Source organism: Corvus kubaryi, unplaced genomic scaffold (assembly GCF_017639235.1).
Source record: "Corvus kubaryi isolate FWS band 111438036 unplaced genomic scaffold, C.kubaryi_AGA036_p1.0 37396, whole genome shotgun sequence".
Lineage (NCBI taxonomy): Eukaryota > Metazoa > Chordata > Aves > Passeriformes > Corvidae > Corvus > Corvus kubaryi.
In genome coordinates, this window is record NW_024581135.1 from 25,299,887 (window position 1) to 25,324,945 (window position 25,059).

General features: G+C 38.2%; 1 protein-coding gene across 4 annotated transcripts in view; it reads left to right on the forward strand.

The window, feature by feature from the left end:
* Window positions 1-25,059, forward strand: part of PARD3B (par-3 family cell polarity regulator beta) — a 402,580-nt gene that overhangs the window by 21,705 nt on the left and 355,816 nt on the right. For all 4 annotated transcript variants that reach the window (XM_042040921.1, XM_042040922.1, XM_042040923.1 and 1 more), the window contains exon 2: window positions 3,932-4,033. In XM_042040921.1, coding sequence (XP_041896855.1) covers window positions 3,932-4,033 — 102 coding nt within the window. The remainder of the gene's footprint in view (window positions 1-3,931; window positions 4,034-25,059) is intronic.

Sequence of the window (25,059 nt, forward strand, 5' to 3'; positions counted from 1 at the left end):
AATTACACCAGGTAACTTACTCATACTTGTTCTTTACATAGATTTTTACTGGTTTGTACCTCAGCTGAACTTCTGCCTAAGGGTTATGTACTGTGCTGTAAGAGAACTTCTCCCCACTTGTGATGTTAGGATTTTTTTGAACCATAGTTGTGTTTTCTTCAAGATGAACTTTCTAACAGGAGAGCATTTAGGAGCACAGATTCAGGTAACCATACCTGCATGCTGCCCAGAGCCTCCAGGCTACTGTTAGTGTTTTATTTTTACAAGAGGCTCATTCTTTTGTTTTTCAAAGCTAAGTATTTCTTTTTAAGCATGTCAACTTTTGATAATGATGATGAAAAAGATACTGTAAAGATACTGTCATTCATTAGAATAAGATTTCAATCTCAAGCTAGAGAAAGTTAAAGAAACAACAGTCAGCTAAAAAAACCCCAGAGCTTGTCCTAGCATTTTAGAATACAGTTGTTAGACTTTTTTTGCTTTATATTTCTTAACTTCTCAGCAAGTGCTTTCTCAGTATGCCCTTAAGCAATCTCTGCTCTGATCAAAAATGGAGTGTCATCAAGCATTTCCTGCTTTCAACAGGTAAGGAGTGTTACTTCGTTGAAGCTGTCTGGCACTGACCCTTTGCACAGCCTGTCGTCTCTGTTACTGGTGTTACTGCATTCTGACTTTCAGACCATTCAGAAGACACTGTAGAAGCAGCAAACTCTGTTTTGCGAGACTTCCAGTTACATACTTTATGAAGTATAAAATTACTCTGTTACTGTGGAAATGCAATCTCCTGCCTAGGAGCTTTAAAACACATGGAAACCTGAAGTGTTCTTGATGCTCCTTTTGATCGTTGTATCTTAGTAAAGCATAAGAACCTTGAACTAAGACCATCCTTTTCCTGAGCAAGTTTCATTTTCTCTGATAGTGATTCTACCTTGGATGTACTACAGTTATGTTTTGGACCTGTTCTACTCCCTTTGAGCTCTAAATAGTGTGCAGAATATGAGTTTGTACATATGCATGTGGATACAGTGCTATTTGGGACTTTAGATACTCAACTGTTACATCTGCTGTAGTTAATTGCTTGTTTAAAATGGTGAGTTTTCTAAAATACCAATGTTTTATTTAGTGAAACTGTCTGAACTCTTGGTGCGAGTAAAGAAACACAGAAGAGACTGATATATAGATTTTAGGGGGTTTTTTTGGTTGGTTGGGTTTTGTTGGTTTTTTGGTTGGTTTTTTTTTTTTTTTTTATAGACACTTCTTCTATCCAATGCATGGCAGTGTTTGAAGTTCATCCAAAGAACAGAAAATTTTCTGACTTTGAAATCTCTGTTGAATGGGTGAGTGGATTTGCTGGCCAGATGAACCATTGTTACTTTGTGACTGTCTGGAGGGAATCTCTTCCACCTAGGCTATTTAGCAGTAGTTACTATTTGCTTCATCAAACAAGTTTATAAAAAGCTCCCTGCCCCCAGTATGGGTTTTTAACTTTCAAGGATGAAGTTCATGTAAGTTAATAGAAGCCATTTTCACATTTGTATTTCTGAGGCAGCAAGTATTTAGTCTTGGTGTAGTCTGGGGTGGTTATTGTAACTGGGGAGTCCTTGAGATCAGAAGGTTATAATGTGTTCATACTGTGTGTACCTGAGCCACTGTATGTGTCTAAACCATTAAGAAATATTTTTCTTCAAAAGAAACTGTGATTCCTGTTCTAGTTTAGTTCTTGTATTTCAGTGTGGATTGTCATTCTTTTCATTTCAAGAATCTTATATTAGCTACACTTGTTCCAAAAGATTGGTAAGAAATGGCATCTTCTGGTCTTTGAGACTCTTAGAGATGTTCTCTTGATATTGCCAGTAACAAAATAATTAAATTACTGTATTTGCTGTGCCCCAAAGTAAAAGAAGGTTGGGTTAAGTTTAATGTAGTTTAGGGTGGCTGTGTGTCTTGAGCTTGTGTCCTGCCAACTTGCAGCATTCTATTGGTACAATAGGGTTTTACCTTTGTTTTTTCTTTGTTTCAGTTTCAATGACACATCTGTGTTGGTGCAGCTACTGAATCACTAATAGAAGTGAACACTGAAAGCAAAATATTCTAATCAGCTGTGTATTTTTTAACTTCAGCTTTATTCTTAACACTTTAACAGCATAATACATACAACAGGTTTTAATGTATCTTCAGCCAAATAGGTTAGCTGCAGAAGTTTGCCCAATTAAGAGAAGTGATTTTCAATTACACTGTTTTAGTGTTGCTAACTATTAAAAGCTTTGTGGTTGCATTGGTTAAAAGGTTCAGGAGGAACATCTGTAGCTACTGATGCATTCTGGTTGTAGAGTATCATATTTTGTAAGTTTATTGGTAGGGCCAAGCAACACTCTTTCTCAAGGTAGCTGCATTAGGTAAATTGTATGATCTAAATTAACCTGCTTATTTATTGCATAAAGGTATGTTTCTTTTCTGCCTTTTCTTCTTAGAATGTTATGGTTGTGGTAAAAATATCTAAGCCCTGGGCTTAAAGATAGAACTTCGAGCTGTAATAGTTGTCCGCGCTTCATTACTTTGCAGAGAAAAAAACGTATTAATTGATATTCTTAAATTTTGTAATTTTGAACATGTGATACCTAGAATGAGCAAACATTTGCTATTTCACAAATGGGTGGCTTCACGAGAAAATGAAATAACTGTAGTAAGAGGTAAATTACAGATGAAATAGACACATTACAAATAAACATACTTTTAGATGCTCGTGTGGTTGTCATGCAGCCGTACTCTGTCTAGTTACACTTAATTCTCAGTTGCAGGTCATCAGTGGTCATCTTTTTTTGTCCATTTCTGAAACATTTCTCAAAGCTATGTGTGTGCATGCCCCTTTCCTGGCTCTCAGTTTTAGCATATTCTGGCCATTCCCCATAATATTTGGGGGAGGACTCAAATATGATTTATAATCCTAACTAGGCATGTCTTTCTTCATTGTGCTGTAGCAGATACACTGTTCATCAGTGCTGATACTGTGGAGTACTCAAACATGTCAGTGTGACTCATGTGAGCTGCCATGTGCTCATTAAACTACAAGAACTTGGCCCTAGGAGGGTAAGTCTTAAGGCAGTTCAGACATTAATACCACTTGGCCTTGTCCCCCTTGGAAGCTGCATACACAGGTAGCTGGCAGTGCAGGCAGTGGTTACAGACTGTGTCTGCTCTCTGATTTTTGTATTTCCCGTCAGGGAGAATTTGCTGTTGAGCAGTATACTCTGAGCCTTTTGGCTTCAGGGTCAGTGGAATGATGGCTAAACTCCTGGTTATTAAAGTGAAGGAGTTAATCATATATGAAGAAAGCATTAGTTTTGGAGAATTAATATGATCCCTGTTAATATGGTACACAGAGTTGCACTGGAATTTGAGAGCATTTATTTGTGAAAGCAAACTGGGATTTATTTATTTATTTGGGGCTTTTTTTTGCCACAATAATCTAATCTACCTCCTCAGAGAAAGAAATGATGGATGTGTTTTATATATCTAAAAATATATGGATATACCTCCCCACAACCTGTCAGGAGTGGTGCATGTCCATCCATATATTTATTTAAGTGTTTGTGCTGATAATAACCAAAATATTCCAGTTATAAAGTATTGTAAAACAAAGAGATTTTTAAAAATTATTTTAAGTTCACTATTCAAATTAGATAAAGATCAATAAGGAAATAAAAATGTATGTTTTAAAGATGTTTTGTGTAGTGTTCTATAGGTAGTGTCTTGTTTTTCATCTGTAGTTTTCATTTGCTCTCAGTTTCAGTTTTGGGTAGTGACTCCGATCTTCTACCTTGTGACTGTAGAGGGAAGTAGGTGGAAAACCAAGTGGAACACAAAGCTGCTTTGTCTGACAGCATTAAAATCACACAAGGGTAGATTAAGAAGTCTTGTATCTGTCTTACAGGATCCAGCTTCCTGGGTAAATATTCACCACCTGGAGTATACAGATGGAGGAATCCTGGACCCAGATGATGTGCTGGCAGATGTTGTGGAAGACAAAGATAAGGTAGAGCTTGTATGAAAATGTTATGTCTTTTCAGATAACGAATGCTTTCTCATTTCTTGGGTATCTGGCAGGTGAAATGGGTGTTAAATATTCTTAAGCACATCCGCCTGTAGGTGCTGTAACTCTCCCCTTCTGGACTAGAAGAGGGGTGTGGGAAGCATGACCAAAGCAGTGAGAAGAGAAGCCTAGCAGTTCACTTAGGACTTAACGTTTTTAAGCAGTTCTGTGTTTCTTTTTATTTCTGTATTCAAATAGCATGGTGAATATGAGTTTTACAGGACTTTTTTTCTTTTTTTATGCCACTTAAAATATCTTTTATGATACCTTCCTTTGCATGGAATTAAGTTTTTGAGAATCATTCAAATGTCATGGTCGAGTGTGATGAAATCCACAAATCCTGTGATGACAAGAACAGCTACTTGAACTGTTAAATTTTTGGAGGAGTTCCTATGATTTGCTACTGGAAGTCTAAGCAGGCCACTTACTCATTTTAAAAGCTGTGAGTCTCTAAATTTCAATTCAAATAAGACAGATTTCCTTTCTGGGGAGAGAAGTAGTAGCTGCAGAGAAACCCCGTTTGATTTTATTTTTAATTGTCAGAAAAATTTAGTTTTGGGAAACTTACTGGTGACTTATTTCAGCTTGGGGCGGAGGGGTGTTATTTATAAAACTTTGCGGATTTTATCTTTCTTTTTTTCTTCATAAAATCAGGGGAAAAAATATTTAATGGCTTGAAGTCGAAGATCCAAATATGGGATGTGCTTGTGCTTTTAGACAAATTGCTTTGCCTATTTAAAGTGCCATATGCTTGATGACTTAAAAAGTAATTCAGTATATTGCAAACAGAATTGCTAGTTTTGTATGCTGTGTTGATTCTTCAATGACTTAATACAAAGCAGAACATTTTGCTTATGATTAATGGGATGCTGCTTCTCCATACCTTAGAAAATTGTTTAGGGTGTACTTCAGCATCATTTTAGGGTGGTTTGTGTGGGAATTCTTAAAAACAATGGAGCTCAATTTTTTATATATTCTTTTTATCATATTTGTGTTTCTTGCTTGTCCATACTTACTGAAAGTATACTTAAAACACCTTAAGACTTTTTTTTTTTCCCCAGGAGTGTTTGGAGACAAAAAGACTGAGTTCTGAAATTGAGCAGCTGTGTATAAGGGATAAGACCATAAGCATAAGATGTCATTAAATGAGATATTATGTCAAAGAGAAATGTGTTACTGATGTCATCAGTTAATGGAAATGAGCACATTCACCCAGGATTTTCTCTATTTAAAGTACTGATAGAGGAACACTTGTGCAAATATGAGCATCAATGTGCAGAATATTTGATATGCCATGTAGTTTTTAACTTGTGACTGGAGCCTTTCCTGTACCTCATTGGTGGCTGTCACTGGCTGAGTATGTGTAGCTGATGAAGCTTCTAGGTCTGGCTTCTAGGTCACAGCTGTAGGTCTAAACTTCCTCAGTTATAACAGTTCTAGGTGAGGCTCTGAGGCTGCCTTGGGGAAAACTTGCCGGGAAACTGAAATCTTACTCTTTGAAGTGGTCTGGGGTGGTTTAGAAATACATCAGCTCCTCAATTTCTCTTCCTCTTATGTCTCAATTACATGTGATGTATCACTATAATCTTGTCTTCTTCAGAGTGTCTTGGTGAAACAGGGTAAGAGACTTGCTGAACAGCAGCAGCTGCAGTGAAAAATCAGAATTTTTTTTTATTAAAGTAAGGGAGAATGATGTAAGTGATCTGCTGGTCTGAGAGGCTGAAGGATTCTTTCATTTGAGAGTGGAATTGGGCCATAGCATGTGTAAAGAGCTGTCCATATTACCTACTTACAAAGCTTGGTATGATCTGATATCAAAGAGCCAGCCCCATAAAAGGCTTACAAATAGTTTTGATAGCTTTACTGTGGCCTGTTAGTCTTTGAGCCTTCACCAGTGTTATTTCACACTGAGAATCAATACTAGGGGATCTTTAAACTTTGCAAAAAAGGGGAGGAGATATTCAGGTCAAGTTGACCTGCTATCTTATTTGGTGTTTAAAGTCCCTGAATGATGAAGGAATTTTTGGTACATTAATCTGTGCTCTGCTTGTCTTTGGCTATGATTATCTGTATGTGTGGTAAATGAATAGGCCACAGCTTTGTTGCTCCCTTGTCCTTGTTGTCCTTTCCTGTGCATACAAGCCAGTGATGTAGTTTCACATTAAATCAGGCAGTCTCTATAAAAATAAGCCTTGCACTTAACCTCACTGCCTTTAACCAAAGGTGTGTTTGGCATTGCTGACCATCAAGCTCTTCTTCAGTGGCAGAGGAAATGCTGATGCTTTTTTAAGAGATAATCTGCTCTAGATTGTACTTTGATAGCAGTAAATTAGCACAGTTTCTTCAGAGGAAAATGTCTTTGCTAATCTATTGAATTCTTTCACTGTGACAACAAAACACTGAGTGCTATCAGATATAATTTATTTGGAATTTCAAAAGCTTTTGACAGTCCTTAACAATAGACTATTAAGGAGGCGCAACTACTCGTGATGTAAGTAGCAAGTGCTGTGGTGGGTTAGTGAACAAATGAGCAAGAACTGAAAAATGGAATAAACAGTGAGTTTCCAACCCCGAAGTAATGGCAGTGGGATGCATAATCCCCATCATTGGGAGTGGCAGTGATTTTGAGCTCTGCTTACGTTAACTTCATTACTTCCTCTTGAACTCCAAATTAATCAAAGTTCAGCAAATAGGCAGTACAGTGGATGATATTAAGAGCTGTCAACTGCACAGTTATGCATGCTGGACAGAGTGGCATTTTTTTAATTGCCTGTGAAACAGATCTAAATTAGTATTACATGTGCTTGGTAATGTGTCATGTGAAAATGCTTTAGAAATTCTGCTGGCTGAGAGTCCCTCTTGCTGCTGTTGCCTCAGCAAAAATTGTGGCCTGAATTGGATGTCAAAGCTAGTTGACATGGTTTTGTAGAATAGCTTTAAAATAGCTTGTTTTCAGTGAGTTATCCAGGAATTGCTTCATGTCCTGATAACCTGAATGAAGTAATTAAAATCCCCAAAATTTCTCAATTGAATAAGAACGTGCTATTTAAATTGTCTATTTTAATGTTGAAATTATAAATGGACTCCTCTTTGTATACTGCTCTTAACAGATCTCCCACTTGAAATGACTTCTTGAGCAAGAAAATGTTCTGAGAAAATTTCTTTGCTGTGAAAAAGATGGAGTACAAAATGTTTCCCTTCATACCATTGTGTACATGGAGCCCTGTGCTTGGCTCATGTCTTAAATGCATAGACTTAATATACCCATCTAGACTTCCCTCTGATTTTTACATGGACTCATGTTTTCAAATACAAACATCTGGGGAGGCTAAGAGGATGTAATGAAGGCCTGTGTTAAGTTAAAACTTGCTTAGCTTATAGGACAACAAGCTTCCTAGATTAGAACAGTTATTCTTTCTGAATAAATGTGGACATCTACAGGAAAAATATGCTTTCTATCAAGCTTTATATGTGTATGTGTGTTCATATTTTGACAGGATTAAATACAAGCAAAACATGTTTACAGGTGTGCTTTTCGAGCCGAGCCCTCCTGAAGTAGGAGGTGGTGGTCTGCTGTCAGGGTGCTGGGTTTTTCTTTGAGTTGTTTGGATTTTGTTTTGTGGTTTATCTGTTTGTTTGCTTTTGTGTCTTTTTCTTGTTGCTTGGTACTTTTGTGGATATCTCTGGTGTTGTTTTGTAAGACTGTGTTTGCAAGGGCAGTATTGCAGTAGCTACATTTGAGCCAACAAAGCTGCTGAACACTTTTGTAAAGATACATTGTCTGATCAGCGCTGCTGGCAAAAGATTAAGCATGTCGTCCTAGGAGGTGATGTGGGTTTAACCTCTGCAGAGACTTGTTTGTTGGCAGCTCGGCTGCTAACGGTGGGGGGTGTTTTGTGGTGTGGGGTGGTGTTTTTTTTGGAGTGGAAGGAACAAAAAAAGTAAGTCATTGTGATGGGCATTGTACTGATGCTGAGATAGCAGGATACCAATATGATCTTAGAAATTAGTTTTTGCTTGGGTATCTCCTTTGTTAAATATAGATGAGTAGGGTTTTTTTTCACAGCAGCAGAAGCTTTTGAGGGACACAAAGCAACGTCAATGAAATGCTGAAATAGTGACACTGTTTCAAGATTTGTAGTGACTGCAACTGTCATTTAAGTGTTTCTAATGATGATATCAAGTAAATGGTATGAATTAAGTGTAGTTCAGATACATATTTTAGCTAAGCATTTAATGAAATATTAAATAGGAAAATCAATGAATTCTTTCTTCTCAGTTCACTGCCAGCAGAAATGCAATATTGAGAAAACATGTCTCCTGGATGGTCTCCAAATGCTAGGGAAATTAGCTGCTGGCTGTCCAAAATGGATATTGGGCCCATGCATGCTTCTGGTAAGAAGCTCAAGATCTGGCTGAAGCTTTTGTCACGGATGCTGAGTAACTCTTTGAAGCCCTGCTTCAGTCAGAAGCCTTTGCAGGTAGCTTTAGTTTCAGTGATGGTTTTGCAAGTGTGAGGCTGGGTTGGAGAAGTTTTTTCAGCAAAGCAATAAAGATGAAGCAGATGTGAACTTCAAGACTGATGTAATTATACAAAAGAAATGCTTTTCCAGGTAGAAAGACATGCTGACAGGCATGTTTTCTGTCAGTGGATTTGGAACTTTTCTGTTGTTTGCAGGCAGGTTTAGTCACTGAGAGTGATGGCTGGCTGGGTTTAGCACCTATAGAGCAGTTATTTTCTGACCTGGGTTTGACTCTGTAGACCTTCAGGGTTGTCATTTCGACTGTGAAAGTGATAGCACACTCTAATGTGCAATGTGCATTTAAATTACGTTATAATGAGCTAATTCCACCTTTGATCTGTTTCTATTCTATTCAACCATCAAATTCCTCATGAAATAGAGAAGTAAATCAGAGCCAAAGTAACCCTTAGGTAAGTATGGAAGCTCTGACTGAAGACTATGAGGTGATAAGGAAAATTTCTACACCAAGATGAAAAATGGCAAAATGAAGTGAGAATGAGAAGGGGGTTAGTGGATAGAAATGTCTCAGTAGTTTAAATAAAGGGCTGGGGAATTCTGAGGCAGTTTCTCCTCATGTGGAGTTACAGCATTGCTGCTTTAAAAGCTTCCCCTGCATGTAGTGGCAGAGGCCTTGATGCTGGTTTAAGTTACCTCCCAGTGTATCAGTAGAGCCTGTAAATGTCATGCTTTACAGCTTTTTTGTTGTGTGGCTTGATTCTCAAATATATAATCCATGCAAGTAATGAATACTTAAGTTAGAGAAATGGTGTTCAAACTCTAGACTTCTGTGTAATTGAGCTCTCTAGGGTTTTGTAACTTTCTGATAACTGGAATGTAGAATAGAGGGTTTTTCATTCTTCAGTTTGTTATACAATAGTATATTATACTTGTTTGGGAAAAACAGGAAGAGATGTGAGACTTCATTACAGCTGAGAATTTTTACCTATTTAAGTGTATGCTGCAGTGTTTTTGTTATGTGGACTCCTCTACAAATTATTGCATATTGGGCAATTTTCCCCTGGAGAAGTTTAAAAAAAATTCGTCTTTTTGTAAGAATGTGAGAAAGGTGTCTGGTAGCAGAGAAAGCAGTTTAATTGTGTTAGTTTCATATGATGTGGAGGTAACATTGAAAGTATGCAAAGCAGTTGAATGATGTTAGTTTCACGTAATTTGGGGGTAACACTGAAGTGTGCAATGGACACAGGATAGTTCAAAATGCTGTATTATAACTTGGATGCTCTGTGTCTTTCATAAAATGCATCAAAAAGGCACGTATCAAAGAAGAAAAAATTACAGCTTTTCTTCCTTGTAAGGCTGTTAGTATTGCTCTGGACTAGGGCTTTGACACAATGTTTTATGACATTTAGTTGGTTAATACAATGGCCCAGTTATTGTTCTAATGTGTGTGCTTTTGCTGTTGCAGCTGTATTGGCTGCAGCAAATATACGCTTCAGACGTCTGACACTTAGTGCTTCTGGCAGAGTCTTGGTTACACTTGCGTAAATTTGAATGCCTTTTTGAAAAAACTGGTGTCCAGAGGCAGCCAGTTTTGATGTTTAGTTCCTTGCTGCTTAATGAGGTAAACCAAGGGATTAGTAGATTAAAAAGCCTGATATGATTAAGATGAGGAAAATGAAGTTGCAGAAATTTGGCAAAACTTGTGTGGAAGGGGTGCTGTTCTTTGATTTGGTTTTAATGTGTTTTTTGGTTTGGGTTTTGTTTTTTTTTTTTTTTCCCCCTTATTATAATTTTAAGGTTGTGGTTAGTATCTCTGCCAGAATATGTGTAGCTGTTTGTGACTCTTCTTTGCTGCCTCTGGTTTTGTATTCGTATTTTGTGGTTTCGGTAATGAAATTCTACAGACGCCCAGAAATCTTTAAATTTTATTAGCAAAAGGATAACTAATAATGCATTCTTCTTTCAAACCCTAAATTGTAGAAGATAAAATGGATTTAACTACTTCTGTTCTGAATACCACATTTACAGCCTCCAAAAACATAATACAGTATTAACATCTTTGTTAAATTTAGAGTACTCTATTTCTTCCTTGTGTAGATACTGTGTAATAAGTTTCAGCTGTTATTTCCAATAATCAGAGTTATTAGGATATGAAATAGTTATTGCTGGCAGTATTTGTTTACTTAAATATTCATATCTAGTTCTGAGTGATGAAGTTATAAAGACAAAACAGAATTGTGGATAAAAGCTCCATGCCATTTTTGTTCTGTCAAGGGAATCCCAGTAGAAGCTCTTCAGGTATCTGATGGTTACCTAGACATCATATGTCTACAAGGAGGGGAAGTATTAGAAAGGGCATATTTTAAATACTACCTTTATCCTTGTTAGGACCTTAGGGTATGGAAATGAGACACAAGAAAATCCAAGAACAAAACAGGGTATCTATCCTTTTGGGCTGCATCAAAGGAAGCATTGCCAGCAAGCTGAGGGAGGTGTTACTCCCTCTCTGCTCTCAGGAGACCCAGCCTGGAATACTGAGTTCAGGTCAGGATTCCTCACCACAAGAAAGATATAGACCTGTTGGAGAGGGTCCAGAGGAGGGCCACAAAGTTGATTTGAGGGAAGGAGCACCTCTTCTATGAACACAGGGAGAGAGGGTTGGGATTGTTCAGCCTGGAGAAGAGAATGCTCCAGGGAGACCTCATTGCAGCCTTCCAGTGCCTAAAAGGTCTTATAAAAATGAGGGAGAGCAACTTTTTACATGGGCAGATAGTGACAGGACAAGGAGGAAGATTTCTAAACTAAAAGAGGAGATGGCAGGATATCAGGAACAGATTCTTCAATGTGAAGATGGTGACACACTGGCACAGATTGCCCAGAGAAGTTGTGGGTGCCTCATCCCTGGAAGTGTTCAAGACTAGGCTGGATGGGGCTCTGAGCATATCCTGGTCTGGAGTCCCTGTCCATGGCAGGGGATGGAACTGTGTGATTATATGGTCCCTTCCAACCAAAACCATTCTGTGATTTTGCACTGACTGTAATTAATGGCTTTTCTTGTCATCTTGACCAGGCTTTTTGACTTGTTCAAAAGGACAGCACTGGCACTTGCTAAGAATTTCCACAGAGTTTATCTAGGGTTTACCAATAGTTCAAAATCAAACAAACAAGAAAAGGCATGGGGGATGGGGTCATTCTTACAAAGAAACTATAGACCTTGATTTGCTGGCCCTTCAATGAACTAAGATGGAGTTTTGTTTTTGCTGTTGACAAAATAATATGCAAACCAGTCAAGCTGCAGCCTATTTTTAAGAAAATCTTTTTGCACTTTTCAGGAAGAAAAAGTTTCATGCCATTTTGAGCCCGTGCTTGTTTAGGAAACAGATGTCTGATTTCACTCTTGTGTAGTAGGGTATGCTGTGAGCCACCATATATATATATATATGGATATTTTGGTAGGAGTTGGTGTGTTTATTTTTGACATAGGGTCTGAACTGCGAGTATCAGGGGGAGGGGGCAGCAAAAAATCACCATCGTTAGTACTTACTAAGCAACACTTTATTTCAGTAATGCAGTGTCTTTTAGAATACAGATTATGAAGCTTTGCATTTTTATGAAATTTGTTTTAATTTCTTGCTGCAGAGGTGCCATGCATTATTCAAGATTATAAAATGATTTGGATTTCAGGAGCATTTGGATTTGCTGATGAGGATTTCAAGCTGTGTAATTATGAAACTGTATGCACATGGGTTGGAAGTTCAGAACTCATTAGAGTAATCATTAAAATAACCATTTTTTAAGTGTGGTATTACATTCTGGGGTGTGCAATTACACTATCATGTGCTTCTGGTTACTGGAAACATTTTTGTAATAAACTTCAGGTCTAGAAATATGCTTCAAGATAAGTTCAGAGCTTTAAGACACCTGGTCAAATGTTGCGTAGGTTATTAAAGAAAATTCAGTTTTATAGATTTAGAGCTGTAACACGGTGCCTGTATGCATAAATTTACCTCCTGTTTATCCTAGAAAAAATTACAAGCTTTTACATATTTAGTGATGTATAATGTAATTTTTCTTAAAATTGGAACATCTTGCAAGGGTTACTTATTTCAGCTCTACCTACTTTAACAGTAGTGGGGGCATGAAGGTTCTTACCAGATGGACTCCACAGTTTTAGTTTTTTCCAGTGTAGTGTTTGTGTTTGAATATTCTGAACTGTGAACTCTTTCTCTGAACATCTGTAACCACCAGATTTTTTTCCATTTGTGATAAGTATTCCATTACTTTTTTCAGATTAATAAAAAGTTAAATAACTGTGACAGTAGATCTGTGACACTAATAAAATTTCTGATAGTTTTGGAATAAGATTTTCTATTTAAAACCTACATGGGAGATTTTTGGAGTTAAAATCCTCTTCATGTAAGAGACATGTAAATTTGAAACTTGTGCTTTTCTAGTTTGGTTTTCTTTTGATCTCTTTATCTGATTTGTATTTTGGCTTTTCAGAGTATTCAAAACATAGAGCAAGGCAAAAGGTTTGGGACCTGGGTCACTTAGTTTTTGGGGAGTATACAGCTGTACAGCCATAACACTTTCTCTTGACCTGAAAATGTGTTTTGTCATCTGGGCACTAAGTACTGCAGCTAATTGGTGATCTGACAAGTGAAGCTGTCTGGTTTCTGTTCCTTGCGCAATGAGAGGGATGGAGGGAGGGAGGTCATTCTAAGTGCACCTGGCCACAGTGAACTGAATGAACATTCAAATATCCTGATGAAAAGAAGCTTAATATCTCTTTGTGTAAGCATAACCTGGTGGAAGAGTTATTCCTTCTTAGTGATTTTCATTGATGGAACAAATACTTGGAATTCTGTATACATGTGTTGATGCTTAAGTGCCTTTAAGCACACACATGTTCATGTTTACCAAGGAAGTAATATGCATTGTAAAATGCTGTAGCCTTGCTGTGGTAAGATAATTTGGTGGGTTGTCTTGCTGTATAAAGTAAGCTGAGCTCTTAAATACTTCCACATAGTGGTTTAATTACAGCATGTTTTGGAAGCTGAGAGAATTGGGGTTGTTCAGCCTGGAGAAAGGAAGGCTTTGGGGAGATTCATTGCAACCTTTCAGTACATTAAAGGAGGCGTATAAGAAAGATGGGGACAAGCAGGGTTTGTTACAATAGAACAAGAGGTGATGGTTTTAAATTGAAAGAAGGCCAATTTAGACTCGATGAGAATGAAGAAAGTTTTTACAGTGAGGGTGGTGAAACACTAAAGCAGGGTGCTCAGAGAGGTAGGAAATGCCCCATCGCTGGAAACATTCAAGGTCAAGTTGAATGGGTTTCTGGGCAACCTGATGTAGCAACCTGTGGCAGCAGGCCTGATCTAGATCACCTTAAAAGGTCCTTTGCAACCCAAACTATTTATGATACGATTACATCATGTGTCCTATTTAGATTGCATATGAATTGAGGAAGGGATTTCTGGTCTGTTTTACAGTTGGGGCTCCAAAGAGTCTTTCAGTACAAGGAATTAAACACCTGCTGTGATATACCTTGTTTTCGAGTGGTGAAGGAGAGGTTTTGTATCGGTATTTCATTCCTTTTCAGATGTGACTGTGTTCTGGCCTAGTGAATTGATGTTAGTCTGTGTACAGTTTTGGGACACTGCTTCAGTATAGTAAGCTTTCCTTACTTTAGATCAGTACACAACTCCCGTACTAAGTTTTGTTCTTCTAAATCCCGTGACTCTTCCCTCCAGAATGTTAAAGCTTGTTAAAGTTTTGAAATACTGGTAGAGATCTCACTCATATTTCAGCAGTTGCAAACAATTTGGGATTTGTGTTTTGGCTTTTTCCAGTTGTAATGGGGATGGTGTCCTAGTGAGATGCCTAATACCACTGCTATTATGAAAGCAAATACTTCCTACAAGTACTAAAACAAAACCGACTCAATTCTTGTGTGCAGGTTTGAGACATCAACCCTTATTTTATTTAAGGTGTAGTTGACATGTTTGAGGAAAGTACCTTGTAAATTGCCATTAAAAATGCATAGAATCTGGCCACAGAACACATGTGCCAACTTTTTGATGTATGCAATGTGGAGTCTTAACAGAAAGTCTGCCCTGGTTTAACTTCAAAAGGCAGGGAAGGGCACTGGCTCCGTACTTGAGCTCAGGAGGCAGCTTTGTGGCTGAAGAATAGCAGACTTCTATTGAAAGTGCCAAGGAAGAGTGAGTTAGTTCCTCCTTTGGGGGGTGGAGAGGCTGATGTGTGTGAAGGGCTGTAGGGATGGAGACATATGGACCTTTGATATAGCTGTTGTACAGTAAATATCTTCTGAAAAGGTGTAGAAATAAAAGAATACACCTTCATCTTTTTGAGAGTTCAAAAGTATCTTCTGCAAAGCACCAGAACGCTAACTGTGTTCATAACCTGCTTACAAGTTTTATGGCGGATGTTCAACCTGGGGAAAGGGAGGCTCAGAGGAGACCTTTTTCTCTCCACACCTTCGTGAAAGGAGGTTGTAGTAAGGAGGGTCAGTGTCTTCTCCTGGGTAACAAGTGATAGGACAAGCAGAAATAGCCTCAAGTTGCACCGGGGAAGATTGAGATTGGATATTAGAAAAATATTCTTGACCAGAAGGGTTGTCAGGCATTGGAACAGGCTGCCCAGAGGAGAGGTTGGGTCACTGTCCCTGAAGTTATTTAAAAGGTGTGTAGATGTGGCACTTACAGACATGGTTTAGTGGTGGACTTGGCAGTGCTGGGTTAATGTTTGGATTCTGTTATCTTAAGGGTCTTTTCCAACGTAAGTGATTCTGTAATTCTGTTCAGTATTAATGCTTTCCTGTTTATTCTTTTATTCTCTGACAATGGTGTTAATAGCAAAATTGAGTTAGAGTAATTTGAAGGCTCAAGTCATGAGGGATTTTAGTTTCGTTCTCTTTCTTCAAAGACAGATGGAACAATAGTTCAAGAACTTCAGTAAAAAAAAATTATTCACAATTACACATTTAAGGGTCAAGATATAATGCTGCCTCTATGTAGTTAAAGTTCAGCTAATTAGCAAAAAAAAAGAAGTTACCAAAAAAATCCTTAAATAAAAATGTGCAGTCAGGAAAATGTTGTAAGAAATGATATCCAGGAATAAGCAGTCTAGTTGAAAAAAGTGATGTAAAGTTAAAATATTCTGAACTTTCTGTAATGAGAATATGTTTGCTGTGCTGCCATCTTCTACAAGCCCTTTTACTGATTTCATTCAATAATAGCTTCACACGGAGCAGTTCTTTAGGGGGTTGATGCCTTTTTTTTTTTCCTTCAAATTCTGATGAAGCTGTTAAGAGCCGTTTTCTCATTGTTGTAGTGGTGATAGTCCAGTCCTTGCTTTTTAACTCCAGACACTTTTCAGACATTTAACGGCATCCTTGTTTTTGAAGATTCCTTCCCTGTTATGAGGGGTGCCAGGTAATCCAAAAGTCAAAGGCTTGAGAAGCAGAAATAAGAAAAGCATTTTGGAAACATGCTAACGTTTTTGGGCAGCATGTGTTCTGAAGTGTATAAAGGCTATTCTAACTTCAGGTTTGTGTAGCAAAACTATCTACAAAGGGATGCCAAATGCTTCTTTACGTTCACTTCTGCTGTTCAGTAGTGGATGATGCTTTTCCCTGTACATACATCTTTGAGTGTCTAATTTTTTTCCGTCGCGGTTTAGCTCATGCTCAGACTTATTTTCTAGAGGTAGAACTGTCTGTTCATATAACTGAAAGTGGCTATTTGAAAGAAGGAAAGTCAACAGTATTTTCCTCAGGTTTGAAGGGTTTCCAGCTTTCAGGATTTTGCCGCATTATCTGAGAATAAGAGATTTTGCAAATCACTCAGGTTTGAGAAGCAACACAGGATGCTTGAATCTGAAGAATCATCCAACAATTTATCTGTTGTTGGAAACATTTTGGACAAGTGTGAAAGAAGTGGTGTGAAGAGCAAAGGACATGTTAAAAATTATTTTAGAGTGTGCTTACCATTGCCTTTGCTGAGGACAGGGGCTGCAGTGGAGAAGGAAGCAGTGTGTCTCCAGAACAGCTGGTGCAGTAGGTGGTGGACTGAGTTCACAGGGGAGGACAGACCTGTCTGGGTTTGTGGAGGAAGACCAGGCACTGTGAGTGCAGCTCTGTCACTGCTTTCTGCTGTTACCTTAGGTAGTAAAGTAACAGTGGAAAGCAGTGACACAGTTTCTCCTGTGGCCAGAGAGCAGCTGCAGAAATGCAGACTTCCAAGAGGTTGTCTTGTACTATTCCCTCTTAAGGAGGGAATGCTGGAACTGGAGGCAAAAATTTAGGGTATCCTAGGTTACCTTTACTTTGTTCAGTTCAAGGCTCCTCCTGGCTTCCTGTGCCAGAAGAAACCTTAGGATAAAAACATTTGATAAAGAAATGCTTGATAACTGTAGTTGAATAAAATATAACCTTTACTTCCTGTATGTTTGAAGTGCATTTATATTAGCAAAATGATGTGGAATGTCAATTGCAAGCAATATATGGCAAAGAGTAGTTCTAAATATGAAGTTGATGTATTTTTACCTTGGTTGAAGGCTTCATTTGTGGATGCTTTTTCTGTTGCTTTTAGTTGAAAATTGAGCTGAAGACTAGCAATAGTCAAAATGCAAGATAAAAGTGCAGAGCTAGCCAAGTACAGGTGTGCCTTATGTGGTTTCCTAGAACAGCATGCAAATAGTGTGTGGCTTTATACCACTGTTTTTTCAAAGTTGCATTTCTTCATGTGGTATATGATTTCTTACTAATTAAAACTAGATAGTTTTCAGTCCATAGGGTTTTTTTTTGTTACTCTGTTCCTGACAAAGCAATTTCATGTCTTCCTTGCTTTTTCAAACAAAATAAGAGCTAACTTTTTGATGAACTCAAGTTGTACTTTTATGTAATTATTTAGCAGGCTATAGTAATTATAGTAATTAGGTTTTTTTTAAAGTACACCTTTTCCAATGCATTTTTAACTTTAAGGTGTAATTCTCAAGAGGATAATAAAATACACCACAGTAGATCATGCAATCAAGTTAATGTAATCAAGTTGCTAATCATTTTCTTGGAAGAACTTCTATTAGAGAAGATGAAGACATGCTCTTCTTTTGCTGAAGAAATGTCCTCGTTTGCTGTTGATTGAGGTCCTAAGCTTTAGCTGCTAGGTTTAGCTTGACCCAGTGGCACTTTCAAGTTATGATTGCTTGCCTTCCTGGGACTACACAAAGATTACTGGCTGATAAGAAATCAAAGACCTGAATTTCAGAGTTCTGAGATTTTCCTGATCTTAATGTTTTACACATTTAAAATCTGAGGAGTCTTTCATATGGTGCTAATGCATTTTATATTAACACTTCTGAAAGTTTTTCTTAGATGGCATGTTTCTTACATCGTTTTATGTTCAGCCTTTAAGGAAGGTTTTTCCAAAACTTTCCTTTGTATCTAATATCTCCTTGTAGCAGTCAAAGCCTCAAGGAAAAAATGTGTATGATCAAGAAGTTCCTGTGGGTCAGTATAGAATAATGATAGTGAGATGGACAAACAATGCAGCAACAGGAATTAGGTGTCTTAAGATACTTCACTATCCCTTTGTGACATTGGAACTAAACTGCTGAAGGTAGATATGAAATGTATTATGTAAGGGGCTTTGATCACCATGTGTGGTGTATTTAGTTTTCAAGTTACCAGATCTTGTATGAAGCTAAAACTACCCACTGGCTTTATTTGTAATCCTTGTATAGAACTGTAGTTCTTATTTCTGTGCCTCCTTCCTGCAAACTGGTTATAGTAACGGTTGAATAAAGGAGTGGAGAATTTTAATCTCCTTTTGGATGACAGCTCCTATTTTGTTATTCTGTATAGTAGCAGCATTCATTTAATAGCTATTTAAGTAACACCTTCATAGCTAGAATTCTATTGAGTCTCATGTATAAGCACAACCTGGAAAAGTAAATTCATTTGGAGACAGTAGTAGTTAATCTAAGAAATCAAATACAAAGGGCACTTCAGCAGAGATTTTCTTTCCTCTCTCTCTATATTTTTTTGTTTTTGTATGAAGATGAAAGCCTATAAAGGTACAACATTTTTGTGTTCAGAATCCCTTCTTCAAAAACCTTCCCTGCTCCATCCAGTCCCCACAAAGCTAGCCTGAGATACAACCAAGGACTCGTATGGTCTTTTTACATCTTACATAAGTGATTCACATTCCCATTTCCCTATAGCCATTTTAGAGTGCTGTCCTGGTCTCATGAGAAAGTGTAGATGGCAGCAGTTGTGTACAGCTGTGCTTACATGGCCTGTTAGGTTGCCTTTGTCTCTGGAAAAGGGGCTTTTACTTCAGTATCTGAAGCCTTCACTGCCAGAAGGGACACTCAGAGACAGTGAATGTTTCGTAGGCTTAGTTTTGCCTTAGCTGTAGTTTAGTGGCAGCCTTGAGCCAGCCCAAGTGTGCATTTGCTTTCAAAGAGGTGATGTTTGTCCCCCACCAAGTCCTGCTGCTTTTGCCCCCTGAACTGTACAGGAGCAGTTCTGCATCTAAACTAGTTTGACACAAGCATAAAACTTAATTGTTTTTACCAAGAACAGTTTTCCAAATTAATTCTTTTTTTGGGCTCTGTTTTTACCAGAAGCAATGAGAGGCAGCAGTTCTGGGTAGGGGAGGGTGTTGCTGATAGCATTTATGAAGTGGTCATGCTGCATGGTACATAGGGGGTTGAGGCTCCTGTTTGCTTGCAACCACTATAGGAAGAACTTCAGTTTCAAATTGTGTTGCTAAGCAATAATGCACTAGAATAGGACCATCTTTAACTCCTCTGACTGCACTGCATTGTTGAACTGGGCTTTCTCTGCTGTAGTAGCCCACAGGTTTCAGAGATTTTGTTGCCATTTCACAGCCTAATTTTTGCCCCCGTCCTCTGATCAAGGAAATTCCATTTGCTTCTTGCAAGGCAGGGAATATGTGGGTAATTTATATAGTAACTTAGACTTAGAAATTGTGATTGAATATGTTGTGAGAACTGTCCTATACCACTTCATGTACCTTCCTGCTCTGGCTGTTGCATCCAGTTTGCTTGGAAGTCCCGTCTGCTCCCCTGAAAGAAGGTACCTGCTAGCATTGCCTCTCATCCTGCCCTGAAGGTCTGGCTGTTAAAGGAGGTTTTAGAATACGATAGGTGTGTGGGCTTTTCTATAAAAAAATCTATATACTGCTTCATCCAAATGTAGTTTGGCAACCAAGAAGCTGTATTTCATGAAGCCAAAAATATTGCAGAAGACTTGGTTTTCACCTCCTTGGACCAAAAAAAATTACGTGGAGAAGTATAATGCTGCAGCAGAAAGGGTTTTGTAGCTATGCTGATTAGCTGTGCTGCTTCAAAGTTTAGAGAACTTGATGATTGGTCACATATAGGGGAGGAAATCCTGATAATTGCAGCAGTTGGAACCTCAGCTTTTCTTCATTAAAACTAATGAGGATATGAATAATTCTACAGTTTGGAGGTCTGAAAAGCAGTACAAGACAAGGAAATAGAGATTGTGGCCAGACTGAAAAGCCTGTTCTTGTGCTGTAATACTTAATTGATCAATGGCTGTTTGAAAAATCCAAACTTGTACATTCCTGTCAGGAGGCACTGGGAGAGTTATGTCAAAAGGTTCAGAATGCTCTGGATCGTTATAAACACTGGCCATCAGGTGTTCATGGACTGCCTGCTTTTCTGCTTTAATTAACCATATTCTGCTAGTAGAACTGAGCCTGAAAGTTAATGTGCACAAATATTATAGCAGACCTACCTGGCTGGTAACCTCAGAGTAGAAGGGGAAAGTTGAGGATGACTTTGTCCAGCTTCTGGGCAAGCAAAGTGTGGCACACCATTTAGACCTACATGTACACCTGTATCCCTGTATTAATACAGATAAAGACTTATGTGGTGTAAATCTGTCAGAAATTCAAGTGAGAAGTGGCTTCTTCTGGCTTATTTATTACTTCAAAAGTGAATTTTTGTAATTGCCCCAGTTGTGTAAAGCACAGGAGTAAATACTTCCAACTTTTCCTTTTGCTGTTGGCTGTCTACTTAGTAACACTAGCCACTCTGTGGAAGATAGCTGAAAATATAAACATAGTTTAAATATCTTCAAGTCATATGAGATAGAATTGAAGAAGAATAACAAACAGCATTTGAAGTATTTTTATCTTGTGTTAACATTTGATTGCATTATAAACAGTGGGTGTTATTGGGACTTCCAGTACTTGGCTTTTTTCCCCAGTATGTTCCTTACTCTTAGGAAAGAAAAAAACCCCACCAAACCCAGACTTATACTGTGAACACATTATAAACACTATCTTTGTTGCCTGTTGAATTTTTTTGCAGTAGAGTTTCAAGTAGTGGAAAATAGTTTCATCCAGTTAATGGAAGACACATTATTGACTGAATCTGATGCAGGGGAAATTGAACTATCTGTTAAAGCTGAGGAACTGCTTATTTAACGTTGTTCTGTAAGTGCAGACATTTGTGAAGAGAATTCCTAGACTGCTTATGTCCCCAGAAAAACCAAAGCATCTTTTAGCCCTCTGTGGTCTCTATGTGCTGTTGCTTGTTGCCCCTAATTGTCAGGACTGGATGTTACCCTTCCCATCTGACCTAACAATTTACTGTATTTTCTCTGGGAGATTAGGAACAAGATGCAGAACTTGGCCTTGTGTAGAGAGGCTAGTGAATGGAATATCCTTCCTGTTTAGGGATGAGAGCAGATCCTTTCTTTGTCTCTTAGTTCTTCTTGTGTTAGGCAGAAGCATCTAAGGTTTTTATCACGAGAGATAAGGCAGGATTTGAAAAGTGATTGACATAAGTGCCAACAGAATAAGATCTAGGAAAGCTACAGTATAATGAAACAGTATGCTGTTAGCTGCCAATCAATTTCAAGAATTTACCAAAACGATGTTTGAGGTAACAGATGAAAAAATCATATACTTAAGGTGAAGGAGAGTAAACCATCTCCTGACCCTCTTAAATAAACAAACAAAAAAGTACCAAAATGCCCCCAAAGAACCCCCATCAAAACCAACAGACCAAAAAAAAAAAAGAAAATCAGACAGCCTTTTTGGTTGTTTGTCTATACCTAGAAACCAGCATAGGTACTGATAGCATACTGTTAGCTTCCTCAGTGTCCTGTCTCCCCAAATTCCTTTCTCCAAAAAGTGAGAGAAAAAGCTGAACCAACAGCAAAAAGCCTCGAGCAAAAACCCCAAACCACCACTGCATTATGGAAATAGTAGCAGCAGCACTTGTTTAGCTGGACTTGGGAACAGTGGTTTGCAGATTGAGTGATTTCAGTCTTTTCCATCTCTGCATCATAATCTTACAACCCCAAGAGCTCGTTTTGCAGTTTCTGCCTGCCCCTCTATCTCCAGTATTCTGTTAAGTATGCAATTACTAGGCAATTCCTGATTCATGGTTTGGAAAAGGGTGTGTAAATCTGGGCAAAGGACTGGCTACAGCCACTTGTTAAAATAGGTTATTTTACTTTCCTGTTTGGATGTGCCCAGTGTGAGCTTTTTCAGTGTTGATTCTTGTTTGATAAGCAAGCATTGTCTGAATGTTTGTTCTGAGAAAACACGTGTTAATTTCATTAGCTCTGAACTTTTGGAGAAGCTAAATGGGGTAACCTCAGTCACTCACTGGAGAAGTTGCACTTCACTCTAGCCTCCAACCGTTTTCCATTCCTTTCTTCTTTCTGTCTGATTGCATTTACATACAGGCTTACCGCTACACATTTTAGTGTGACATTCAGAACTGCATGTGTTATACTGTATTTATCTTACTAATTGTATAAATGATATGCATTGCATCAGATACCTGCATTCTGCTCTTCTCTAAAGCTAAAGGCTAAAAGATTAGATGATACTTATGGTATAAACTAGTAGCTGTAGAAGCTGTAGTCTCTTTGACTGGTCTGTTACTATTGCTAAATCCCTTCAAATTATGTTTTCCAGAGAACTTCCAAATGTACAAAGCATATTCCTTATTCCTGTTAGCTTTTTCCCCATTAGTTCCCCTGTTTCCAGCTGCTGTCTTGCCGGGAAAAATAGGTACAGGACAGTTGGTTGGATGAGTATATTGCAGACAAGACTGTTTCATTAATAAAGTCTAACACAAAGTCTGAGAGGCTCTGTCAGAGTGGCAAACAACTGCTTATCCAAGCTGAGATTGCTTTATTTTGGCAATCTCCTCTAAAACTTGGCAAAGTAGTGGAGCACATACGGAACTTCCTAAAAATATATATATTTTTTTAAATTTATTTATTATTTTCACTTCACAAACAACAGATTTATTAAACCTTATCACCTGTGCTTTATGGAAGACTCTTGGTGTAGAGTGGAATAAATTGCAAGTGCCAGACAGTTTTTGAGAATGTCTGAAATAATAAATTTGAGAGCGTTTGTAATAATAAAATTTACTGTGAGTGGAAAAGATCAGCCACAAGTACAGTGTGCAGGGCTGTGGGTCTTCCATACCATGGAACTGTGTTTGGGTTAGGGTGAGTCTTGCCCCAGCCGGGTGCCCCACCCCCTCGGACATTGTCTCTTTGCATTGTCACCTTCTCTGCGGAGGAATTTTGTCCTTCCCTTGCTGCCTCCCCGGCTGGGGTGTGGGCAGCACAGGGTACCGTGAATGGGTCTCCAGCCAGCACGCAGTGGGACCTGTGCTTGGTAATGGTGTGGGACTGAATGAGGAGCAGTGCTAAATTGTGTGGCAAGGTTTTGTCATCTTGCACATCTAAAGGCACAGTACAGATTCCACGGGAGTACATTGCTCCATCATTGTAAGTCTTTGAACTACATCAGCTCTGCTGCTGATTATGTGATCAAATCCTCTTGTGCAAAGTGTATGGAGTCTGGCAAGGCTTGTGCTGTTATTTTGTGTGTTTATGGATTTCTTGGGCCGCCATTCCTTTTTCCTCTAGCAGATTGCTGCCCCCATATTCTCTTCCCATGCTTTTATAACCTGGTGTGTGGCATTTGAGTGCTAGTGGAATCATAATCCTCTCCCCTTTCACTCATTAGCTGACAGTGTTAGTGATTATGTAGTACTTCTGGCAGAGGCAATGGTGCATCATATTTTAAAATGGTTTTGTACATGTACTATATCCAAAAAGAAAATTTTGTGAAAGAAGGCTTGAAGAGCCAGTTAAGCAGTAGAATATTAATCATCATGTTGAATGCAGTGACATTTTAAGCAATTAAACATTTTCAGGAGAAGGAAGAAGAACTGTCAGTTTGGAATCATGTAGTACTTTTTAAAATTTCTAGTAGCTAGTGTTTTGTCAGCTGGCTAGTACTGACAAATTTGTAACAAAGTTTTTTTGTAGTGGATCTAAGAGACATGTCTTTGAACTTATACAAGAATTGCCTTTTCTCTTAATTAGATATTGATGTGTTCTTCCCAGTTGTTAATTGCTAAGGGCTCTTTAAACAATTTCTAGTTCAGTTGTTTGTTACTGCATGCATTGGCTTTCAGCAGTGCAAAATGTAAATAAACCTAGCAGCTCAACAGTGTGATCACATACTTTGTATAATTTAGATAATGTTGTCTTTTGGGTTTTTTTTGACTGGATTTTATGGCAAGGCAGTATCTCTTCATTTATCTATCAGGATAAACTTCAGTGTTTGGAGAAGGATATTATGTCTGCAGTGACTTGCACTGTAATTACATATTGTTTTGAGTTTGTGCTATATATTTCAATTAAAAGCCTCTGCTTCAGCTAAAGCTTGGACTGAATAAGCTGAACTAAGGTAGCTTTTTGGATGACACATGAATAGATAATTTGTCTTTGAAAAACGCAGAAACATTTGGATAAAAAAAATATAAGGTGAATTGAAATATTTTGTTTCCTAGATTTGATAACATTTGAACATGAAATCAGTTGCCCTTGTTTGTGATGCCTTTGGATAATGGCTGTGGATTATTCTGGACAGCAGCTTGTGCTGTGCATTGTGCCTCAGTACATGCTCCTTTCCCCACAGATGTTAAGTACACTGGTTTTGAATGTACATTGTGGATTCTTATGTTCTGGAGCAAATTGTAACTTTGAAAGAAGTGGTGGACAGCAGGACTTCCAAAGTGTTTAAGGACTGTGTTGTAACTTGAGGGACTTTGTGCTAGTAGAGGCCCTTGGAAGTGTTTTTGGTGGTGAAGAAAGGATGAGGACAGACTTGAACAAAGCGTGAAGTTTCTATTGTCTTAATGATACGTAGCTGAAAAGTAGGCTTCCAAATGCTCTAGCTCCTGATTCCCAGTAAGTTAAATGTTAAACAGCTGTTAAGGTGTTCTTCCTCTTTTCTGTAACGTTGAGGCAACTTTAAAGGACTGTGTAGGCTTACATGTACAAGAATATATGGCATAGGTATTTTAATTGTGGGAAAATGGATAATTAAACTGGCAAGACTTGTGGAGTTCTCCAGGTAA